The sequence below is a fragment of the Lygodium microphyllum genome, chromosome 5 (genome assembly GCF_053477565.2).
Source record: "Lygodium microphyllum isolate KBCC chromosome 5, Lygodium_microphyllum_v1.1.10, whole genome shotgun sequence".
Lineage (NCBI taxonomy): Eukaryota > Viridiplantae > Streptophyta > Polypodiopsida > Schizaeales > Lygodiaceae > Lygodium > Lygodium microphyllum.
The window spans coordinates 45,450,297-45,461,813 of NC_141139.1; the positions used below are offsets into that span (position 1 = coordinate 45,450,297).

The 11,517-nt window shown below is 38.4% G+C and overlaps 1 protein-coding gene across 1 annotated transcript; it reads right to left on the bottom strand.

Annotated features, from left to right (window-relative positions):
* Window positions 1-400: 400 nt before the first annotated feature.
* LOC148035757 (uncharacterized) lies at window positions 401-3,762 on the bottom strand. The gene is made up of 3 exons (XM_087678838.1): window positions 2,768-3,762; window positions 1,608-2,429; window positions 401-1,496 (listed from the first exon to the last, which is right to left on the bottom strand). Exons 1-3 carry the CDS (start codon window positions 3,760-3,762, stop codon window positions 401-403), a joined length of 2,913 nt encoding a protein of 970 aa, XP_087534964.1.
* Window positions 3,763-11,517: the final 7,755 nt, after the last annotated feature.

Here is an 11,517-nt window from a genome sequence, read left to right on the forward strand (position 1 = left end):
GAGACTTTACTCTGGAGAAAGCAACATAGAGTTGACCATGAGTAAAGTCTGGGGTTTTTATATATATTCCCAAACATGATAACGTTTGGCCTTGAGATTTGTTGATTGTCATTGCAAATGCCAATCGGACTGGGAATTGCAAGCGTTTCATTGAGAAAGGAAGTTCCAGTGTAGTTGGGATGAAAGTTATCCTTGGGATAAAAACTCTGTCACCAATATTGGTCCCTGTAATTATCTCTGCATCAATGACCTTGTTATTGAAAGCCTTGCATACCAGCCTAGTACCATTGCATCAACCTTTGGAAGGATTCAAGTTCCTGAGCAATATTATTGGAGCATTTACTTTGAGCAACAAGATATGAGGAGGAATACCTCCACCGAGGTCAAGGGAATTTAGATATTACACAGAATAGAGGAATGAGTTCTCCTCGGTTCTATCCATAGAATCAGCACTGTAGTATTGTTTAACCTCTCCCGGCATCAGTTGCAATGCATGATTGTTTATCATTTCCACATCATTGTTTCGAGGTGCAAGAATGGCACGTCCACTAAAGAAAATTTTGTAATCAATTACACAATTCATTTCACAATAGACAAAATTGATCAAGTCTTGCATAGATCCTCCCTTTAACAACAATGCACGTGGAATTTGCAATATATTATGAGTATGTGTCAAATCTTTTCCATCTCCAATGTCTTGCAACCATGCAACAAACTGACCCTCATCTGATGCGACCCGCATATTCTGTGTAAGTTTCAAAACATTGAAATATTGCCACAAATTGGAACAACATATAGCAGCACCGACAATATCCTCACGGGTACCCTTTGATACAACAGGCAATATTTGCCTAAAATCTCCACCTAGTAGAATAACTTTACCACCAAATGGCATATCACACTGCATTATATCCTTTAAAGTTTTGTCCAGTGCCTCAAAGGTATTACGATGCAACATAGGAGCTTCATCCCACAAAATAAGACTTGCCTCTTTTAACAGTGCTGCAAGATGACTTTGAACAAGTATATTGCATGTAGAATTATTATCTGCCTGTAATGGAATTTTGAACTTTGAATGGGCAGTACGACCATGTGGCAAAAGCAATGCAACAACACCAGAGGATGCTGTAGCTATTGCAATGCAACCTTGACTGCGAAGCTTTGCAAGCAAACATTTGTATAAGAATGTTTTTTCGGAACTACCTGGGCCATCTAAGAAAAATGGTTTACCCAAACCACTATCAATAGCATTCATTATTGCCATAAAACAATTTCTTTGTCCATCATTCAACAAAGCTTGCATTGTTAAGAATGTATTCTCTTGTTCTACTTTATCATATAGTTGTTCATCAAGGATCAAAGGATTTGTGTACTCTTGCATTGTCACCTCAGGCAATCCATGATACTCTGTTAAATTGCGACCATGTTGATCTAAAAGTTTTTGAATATGCATCAATGCATGATTATTGGCCTCATCTTGCATATCAACATTTCGCCTATTTTGCAAGGAGAGTCGATGTTTTATATCCTCTGTCAGCGGACCTAAGAACTCTTCCCATAGAGCCCCAGGTCAGGCATGCAAACAAAATACCAAGATGGATGCAAACAAATTTCTTAATTGAGCACCGGTTTGCATCAATGCAGCTTCACGCAAACACATTTGCCATTCATCATCTATTTCCAACATTCCTTTTGCAATGCAAGCCTCCTTAAAAGTTGAATATACCACATTATCAACTGTACGCAATGCCTCAAAGGATGTGCACCCCTTGCATACAGTGAGTAGTAACCGCAAATAGTATTTTTCTCCACACGTAGGTGAAACAAAGTATATTCGACCACATGTGTTTCCTTGCTTTCTCTTTGTCCACATTTTTTTGCGTGCATTCCAAACCCAAAGCATCGGAAAGTCTTGATAGAGAACTGTGTTAGCATCAGGGTGCAAACGATTGCATGTAAACCATTCTGTGAGAGTTGTTTTTTGAGCATTTTCATTTTGCACCACATCACGTATGTTATCAGAGTCACAAAAGGAAATAGTATTCTCTCCAGGTAAATGTATTTGCAATCGTTGAATATCAGGTTTCTCATCATGAAGTCTGAATTCAAATATTCGCCAGCATGCTTCAGAAGCTGAAATATATCGTGCATCTAAGTACCTCTCAATCTCATCAATATTTTGTGCATCAATATTTTCTGCAGCAATATCATTGGATCCGGAACCACGCGTACTTGTAAACCGAATGGTTGCTCGATCATGGCCCTTATATACATATTTATACAAATATTTGACAGCTGCAATTGTCGAGCAAACCTCAACATTTATGTGAGCACTATACTTGGAACTCAAATAAGGATTGTAAGGCACTATCCATCGATTATCCAAGAGGTTACCATTAGCATTATGAGTTTTTCCATCCTCTTGACATCTGTATAAAGGATAACCAGATTTATCAACTGTAGTTGTATGTATAAACTTTTTTGGATAATCCTTTATACACTTTCCATCCACCATGCAAGCACTTTTTGGATTGAACTCACTACACGGACCATGTATGTTACATTTAGTAATAATTCGATACAAATCTGAAAACCTTTCCTTATCAGGCAGCTCAGCACACACCAGTCTATCATAATGATGTGCTTCTAGTGGCTTAAAGCGTGGTTCTAATATCAAGAGCGTATGTGAATGAGGCAAGCCTCTCTTTTGGAATTCTATGACGGACCAACAACTTTACCAAACAACTCTTTTTTCACTATTGACTACATCATGTCCTTATGTTTCAAATGAAAAACTCTAGCAGTTAAATCTGATCGATCATGTGTAGTTTGACCAGGAAACAAAGCATCTGTAATTTCAGACCACTTAGGATTGCATGTCATGGTGATAAATAAATCAGGTTTACCTTTGCTACGTACAATTGCCATAGCATCTTGATATAATTGGTACATGAATCTTGGTCCACCTGTAAAGCTAGATGGCAATACTATTCTCCTGCCCACACCAATCCCAGCGATATTAGTATCAACTGCATCTGAACCATTGACCATATCAGCCAATCCCCTATACATTTCAACTCGCAATGTTGCTTGATTATGACAGCACCAAGCCAATCTACATTGTTCAATGCTACAATAAGCATCGACAATGTATTGTTGTAGCAAGTGACCACCCCTTAAAAGACATGCATTAGTATCATCTCGAATCTGAAGTCGAAAAGCGTAATATTGCATTTGAGTGACACAATCTTTATTTGCAAGATTATTGGCATTAATATGAGCATCAATAAATGCATATGGAACTTTAGTATGCCATCCATCCTCTCCATTTGGAAAAAGAAGAACATATAATAGTGGCATATATGCCTTGTGTAAGTTAGAAATATAAATCAAATGGCCTTGTCGTGTGCGAACTTGAATGCTACGATGATCAAGTGTATCATCATCACCTTGTCCAGGCATGATCGTAGCAACCTCACTTGCAGTGGGAATTGAATATCGTCTAGACGTGGATTGATTATGAAAAATGGACATTCTTATTTCTACTGATGGATTGCGTTGCAAGCTTGCACCAACTGCTATAAAGGCATGTGCGTATGCATTGTGATGATGCATCATTTGTTGAAGCTCTTGTAGTAAGTCTGGCAAAAGCCCAGGTAAAACCCCCATGCGATTCAATAACTCATGATCGGTGTCATAAATATAAAGTTGTGCAAACTTTGGCATTTGTTGTCCATCCTCACTTGGCAATAGGGAACCCATCCGGTGATACATTGATCCATGAACTCGAAAAGTATAACCATTTCCATTTTGAGGAAAAAGCTCATCAATTTTTGCACAAATTGAAACAAAAGCCAATGCGCTATTATAAGCACGTATATTTTTTTTGAACTCTCTGCTTTGTGGATGTGTGCCATCAAGCAAATTACATAGAGGTTGTGGTGGTTGTTGTAGAGGTGGCAAAATTACTTTCCCTTCTCTACAACAATGCTTTCCAATCGAAGTTGTACGCATTGTTTTAGTTTCATCGTGCCACAACTTAGCCATGCAATGGTACAAACCTTGCAAAGGGTACCAATTGCATGCAAATCTGGTTTTTGGAAGAGAAAAATTGTTACTGATGGATGAATATCCAAATTAGGTGGCATGTCATGGAGAATTGAACAAAATCCACCATTTTGAGGTAGAAACATAGGAGCTTGAATATTATACTGGTCATGTAGCATCTCAGTACTTGTATCTGCATTATGGATAGCTTCATTCTCTTCTTGAATAAGGCGAGGCAATTGAACATCTAAGGACAGTAATGGTGCACCAGGCATTTGAGCATTTATATCAATTGTATTTGTTGTAGTGCGACGCAATTGTTGTAATTGCGTTCTTGCTCTTGCCCTGTGTCTACGTTCGGCTCTAGTAGCATCAAGCATTTGCCTACAATTTCTTAATCCACCATTTGGATTATTTGTGTTTCCATTTCTTTGTGGACTTGTGCTACGTACCCCCACTCCGAAGGGTAGCAATTCATGGCTATCCAACATCTCAACATCTATATTGTGGATAGTTGCATTGTCTCCTTGACGAATAGGAGGTGGTTGAACTTTCAACAACAATAATGGTGCAACTGGCATTTGGTCACTTGTAGCTTGGATGCTATTGTATCTATCTCTATCTATGGTAGCATGATGCAGTTGTTGCAATTCTGTTCTAACTATTGCCATGTGCATACGTTCAGCTCTCGTAACATTAAGCATTTGCCTACGCACACTCAAGCCACCATTAGAATTGTATTGTCGAGTTGCGGTAGACATCTGAACCTCAAAGGATACCAAATCATGAGCAGCAGAGCAAGATGCAGCGCGAAATTGATTGGTTTGATATAGCTGATTTGGGATGCCAACATCCATATAGTTTCCATTTTCATGATGTTGTTCATACATATATCTTGCATGGTCACGAACATGTAATTCAGTCCTAACTCTTGCAACGTGCCTATGTTTATGTCTAGTAATTTTGAGCGTTTCTCTACGTGCACGCAATACATGATCTCTAGGCACAGAATGTGTTGGAAGTACCATTGCTGAGAAAAACCTGATATAAAAAGAAAAATGTACTTTGATATTAGTAATTGCATACTTTTATGTCCCTTGCGTACTAAAATTTCTTCCTATCTTTTAGGGAAGACTTTAGCAAACATTTTCCTTCAAGATAAATTTGTTCTAAACACTATTTCAATATAAAATTTAAAGATTATAACATCACATAAGCAACAATATAATCTTACATGTGCAAGAATATAAATTGAAAGAGCATATTATGTCATTATCATGGGGCATACAAAAGTCCAAATGACATGAAAATTCTCAAACCCAACAATAGAATGACATATCTATCGGAGGATCCGACAAAAAGTTATTGAAATCGCCTGATATGCTAAGAGCACTATGCATTGAAGAGCACTATGCATTGGATGATGAACTCATGCGACGATTCAATAGGCTCAACATTGCAGAGAACCTATTGAGGCAAACTTTTAGAGAAGTGACATGCACATCGAGGCAAATGCTCTCAGGTGCAAGCACGCTTGCATTCCTTTGAGCCAGTAATTCACACACTCCATCCTCTATACGATTATTGCTCTTAGCAAGGTCTCGCAACTTTTCTACATGGTCTTCCAAAGAACACCCTGGCCAGTGCTTGCGAACCAACTCATAGATTTCTCCTATATAGCCCTTTATTTCATCTATCTCGTCTTGCAACATTATCCCATCAGCCAAGCCTCCTTCATATTTTTCTGCTAGGATTTTTTCGATTCTTTGAAGGCGATCACCAAACTTTTGACAGAAGGAGTTTGAAGCTCTTTGACGTTTGTTTAAACTCTTGATTTGCTTCTCAATTGCATCTAACCGATGCAAGATCTTTAGGGATACAACGGAAGTGTTGTGTCCTTTGACACGTTTGAGGGCACGCTGTATTGACTTCCTCCTAGCCATGTCTTTGGCTTTACACACATTCATTCGTGCATTGGGAGTACACAAAACAATGTCTGGTACATGGACATTGTTTCTTGCATCAGATGTTTCAGCATGCTCCATAGTGCCATGGTTACACAAAGTATTAAGAGATCACACACACACACACACACACACACACACACATCAACACAAACATAATAATGTTATCACACATTTTTTATACTAAAACACATACACACATTAATTAATCAAATACTTAAAACACGTAATACACCTTAACAATGTAATGACACACATAACACATTAATTAATAAACGCATAAACACATCAAGAAATAATATTAACACACTTTCATATCAAAAGACTTTAATGTAGCACAAATCTTTAGTTATGAAAGATGCATTTGCTATTTTAACTTTGACCTATTTAAGAAAGTTATAGAAATGGCTACCATTACACAAAAGGACTCACCTAGAAAATGAGACTTAGAGCTATACTTTATTGTTTGTAAGCTATCAAATATATAGCTTTTAGAAGGAACCTAAAGAATGTGACCTAGAGTTATGCACTGAATATGTGAGAAATCATACGTGGACTTTATAGTTGTGCTTCAAATTGTGGCACTCTTCTTTCCAAAAATATTTTATTGAGCCTACTAAACTTTGGATTCCTAAGTTCAATTTGGAAAAAGAAAGTCATAGCACTTGATCAATATTAACCACTAAAATCATCCTTATGATGTAAAGATAAGATAGATAATTTGAAACCATGCAAGCCTTTTTAAGATGTAAAGTTTGAGTCTTGCACATGGGCCAAAATGCCTATTATTTGGAGAAAAAAAAGTCATAGCACTTGATCAATATTAACCACTAAAATCATCCTTACTATGTAAATATAAGATAGATAATTTGAAACCATGCAAGCATTTTTCACATGGGGGTTTGGGTCTTGCACATGGGCTAAAATGTCTATTATTTGGAAAAAAAAAGTCATAGCACTTGATCAATATGAACCACTAAAATCATCCTTATGATGTAAAGATAACATAGAGAATTCGAAACCATGCAAGCATTTTTCACATGGGGGTTTGGGTCTTGCACATGGGCTAAAATGCCTATTATGCATTCCCTTCAACTTTAATGTAGCACAAATGTTTAGTTATTAAAGATGCATTTGCTACCATTACACAAAAGGACTCGCCAAGGAGGTTGATTAAAGTATTCAAGCATTGATTACAACTTAAATGAATAAAATATTAATTAAAATATTATTAGCACATATATACATATGAATACATACTATTAACACAAACATAACAATGTTATCACATATTTTTTATACTAAAACACATACACACATTAATTAATCAAACACTTAAAACACGTAATACACCTTAACAATGTAATGACAAACATAATACATTAATTAATAACACTCATAAACACATTAAGAAATAATATTAACACACTTTCATATCAAAACACTTTAATGTAGCACGAATCTTTAGTTTTGAAAGATGCATTTGCTATTTTGAACTTTGACCTATTTAAGAAAGTTATAGAAATGGCTACCATTACACAAAAGAACTCACCAAGGAGGTTGAGGTGAGTGATAGGTTGGTGCAAGGAGAAAAAGTGATCAGGTAAGCTGTACTCAAGCTACTCTCTCCCTCTCTCTCTCTCTCTCTCTCTCTCTCTCTCTCTCTCTCTCTCTCTCTCTCTCTCTCTCTCTCTCTCTCTCTCTTTGTGGCTCCACCCCCTTAAAAAATTCTATTGTGGAGTAGGGGTCTCTGCCTCTCTCTGCTGAAAACAAAGACCATCTTCAAAAAAAAAAAAAAAAAGGTGTGTGTGTGTGTTGGAATCATTGTGTTTGAGGCATGCAAAAAATTGGTGTAAGCTAAGTTTTCTCTAGGCACATTGAAAGGGAAGGTGAGTATGTATACCTACGTGTGTGTGTGTGTGTGTGTGCTATGGAGGTTGAGCTGAGTATGGATGCAACTAATCTACGAATCTACCTAACCTAACTCCTACCCTATGTGGCACTCAAATATGGAGGTTGAGCTGAGTATGGATGTAACTAATCTACGAATCTACCTAACCTAACTCCTACCCTATGTGGCACTCAAACAATGACTCCAAACCTAGAATATTTTTTTAATGTATGGATCTAGCTAACCTAACTCCAATCTTATGCGGCACTCAAACAATGCCTCTACACATAAAATATATTTTTAAGGCACATTGAAAGGGAAGGTGAGTATGTATACCTACGTGTGTGTGTGTGTGTGTGTGTGTGTGTGTGCGTGCTATGGACGTTGAGCTGAGTATGGATGTAACTAATCTACGAATCTACCTAACCTAACTCCTACCCTATGTGGCACTCAAACAATGACTCCAAACCTAGAATATTTTTTTAATGTATGGATCTAGCTAACCTAACTCCAATCTTATGCGGCACTCAAACAATGCCTCTACACATAAAATATTTATTTACGTTCTTTTAATATATGGCACTCAAATGATGACTCCATACCTCTATTACATTATAATGTATGAATCTACCTAACCTAACTCCTACCCTATGTGGCACTCAAATATGGAGGTTGAGATGAGTATGGATGTAACTAATCTACGAATCTACCTAACCTAACTCCTACCCTATGTGGCACTCAAACAATGACTCCAAACCTAGAATATTTTTTTAATGTATGGATCTAGCTAACCTAACTCCAATCTTATGCGGCACTCAAACAATGCCTCTACACATAAATTATTTATTTATGTTCTTTTAATATATGGAACTCAAATGATGACTCCATACCTCTATTACATTATAATGTACGAATCTACCTAACCTAACTCCTACCCTATGTGGCACTCAAATATGGAGGTTGAGATGAGTATGGATGTAACTAATCTGCGAATCTACCTAACCTAACTCCTACCCTATGTGGCACTCAAACAATGACTCCAAACCTAGAATATTTTTTTAATGTATGGATCTAGCTAACCTAACTCCAATCTTATGCGGCACTCAAACAATGCCTCTACACATAAAATATTTTTTTAAAGGCACATTGAAAGGGAAGGTGAGTATGTATACCTACGTGTGTGTGTGTGTGTGTGTGTGTGTGTGTGTGTGTGTGTTTTCTTTGTTTTTCGGCAGAGAGAGGGAGAGACCCCCACTCCACAATAGAATTTTTAAGGGGGTGGAGCCACAAAGAAGAGAGAGAGAGAGAGAGAGAGAGAGTGTGTGTGTGTGTGTGTGTGTTGGAATCATTGTGTTTGAGGCATGCAAAAAATTGGTAGTGGCACTCAAATGATGAGGAATAGGTAGAGGATAATGAGGTACCTCTGCAGAAGCAGTCGCTTGCTGAAGTCGCTCGTTGAAGTTGCAGCAGTCGCTCCCAGCAGTGGTGGCAGACATGGATTATGGATACTCGGAGGAGTCGCACACGAATCTACCTAACCTAACTTCTACCCTATGTGGCACTCAAACAATGACTCCAAACCTAGAATATTTTTTTAATGTATGGATCTAGCTAACCTAACTCCAATCTTATGCGGCACTCAAACAACGCCTCTACACATAAAATATTTATTTACGTTCTTTTAATATATGGCACTCAAATGATGACTCCATACCTCTATTACATTATAATGTACGAATCTACCTAACCTAACTCCTACCCTATGAAATATGGGGGTTGAGATGAGTATGGATGTAACTAATCTACGAATCTACCCAACCTAACTCCTACCCTATGTGGCACTCAAACAATGACTCCAAACCTAGAATATTTTTTTAATGTATGGATCTAGCTAACCTAACTCCAATCTTATGCAGCACTCAAACAATGCCTCTACACATAAAATATTTTTTTAAGGCACATTGAAAGGGAAGGTGAGTATGTATACCTACGTGTGTGTGTGTGTGTGTGTGTGTGTGTGTGATTGAAAGGGAAGGTGAGTATGTATACCTACGTGTGTGTGTGTGTGTTTTCTTTGTTTTCAGCAGAGAGAGGAAGAGACCCCTACTCCACAATAGAATTTTTTAAGGGGGTGGAGCCACAAAGAGAGAGAGAGAGAGAGAGAGAGAGAGTATGTGTGTGTGTGTGTTGGAATCATTGTGTTTGAGGCATGCAAAAAATTGGTAGTGGCACTCAAATGATGAGGAATAGGCAGAGGATAATGAGGTACCTCTGCAGAAGCAGTCGTTTGCTGAAGTCGCTCGCTGAAGTTGCAGCAGTCGCTCCCAGCAGTGGTGGCAGATGTGGATTATGGATACTCGGAGGAGTCGCACACGCACATTATCAAAAGAAACTCGCGAGTCGTAGCAGCTCTTTATATAGAGTTGGCTGGGTGCGATTCGTTCGCCACGCAGGTCGAGGAGGTAGAGGCTTCACCACGCAGGTCGAGGAGGTCGAGGCAGACGATACTCGCAGGAGCTCGAGGAGGAGGCGGCGGGCGCCACGCAGGCCAAGGAGGCTTCATCCATGTGCGGCAGGGGCCACGCAGGTCGAGGCGAGGATCTACGCGGGCCGACACGCCGACCGAGGGCACAGAAACCACGGGCGAGGGCAACGGGTGAGCGAGGGTGCGGGCAAGTCGCGGGTGACCGAGGTGCCGATGCATGGCACCCCCGCCGAAATGGAAGGGAGGGTCGGGGGCTGCCATGTGGCAGCAACCCCCGACCTCCCCTTAGCATATAGTAAGGATATTTAGATAAGGAAGCTCAATGCTAGATATATTCAAATAAAGGTTAGCCCTCTTACATAAAAGCTCATTGCATATACTCATTTTTATTTGCTTGCAAGTGGCTAGCCCAACTCATAGAAGGGGTGTATGTATAGTTGAAGTTTAGCAATTCAAATTTTCAATAGGCCGACTTTGCATGGTGAATACATTCAGAAAAAAAACTTGGGCTTGTCCAAAAAGTCCTAAATCAACATATCATTAAAAAGAAATACATATTAATTTTCCCTAGCAAGAAGATAAAGAATATGTATATATTTTTGCTAAGGCTCAAACTTCATGCCCCAGTTCGAGGTGGTAGAAGCAACATGGTTTTGTGTGGCTCAAGGCAGTGGACAATAATATAAACATCACACATATCACATTTTTGCAAAAAAAGACGAATAAATATGTATTTTAGTGGTGCAACATGGCTTTGAATGGCCCAAGGCAATGTTAAATAAAAAGGAGAATAATATAAACGTCACATATATCACATTATTCATTAAAAAATGATGAACTGATCTAGAATGAAGGGTTGTAACATGGTTTTGAGTGGCCCAAAGCAATGATGAAAAAAAAGGGCAATAATAAAAGCATCACATATATCACATTCTCGCATAAAGAAGATGAGTAAACATGGATTTGGGCGGCCGGGACGCGATGTCAAATAAAAAGGGACTAATATAAACGTCACATACGTCACATTTTCTCATTATTATTATTATTACAATTTGGCTAAGGTTCAAACTTCAATCCCGAGGCAATGTCAAATGAAAAGGACAATAATAAAAACATCACATTTTCCACAA

Excerpts from the sequence above, each read along its gene's own strand:
- LOC148035757 (XM_087678838.1), bottom strand. The coding sequence starts at position 3,762 with ATGGGTTCCCTATTGCCAAGTGAGGATGGACAACAAATGCCAAAGTTT. Across the intron at positions 2,430-2,767 it reads TTGAAACATAAGGACATGAT|ATGTCAAGAGGATGGAAAAA; the intron begins GTAGTCAATAGT and ends TCCTTTATACAG. Across the intron at positions 1,497-1,607 it reads GGTGCTCAATTAAGAAATTT|GCGAAATGTTGATATGCAAG; the intron begins GTTTGCATCCAT and ends CTTGCAAAATAG.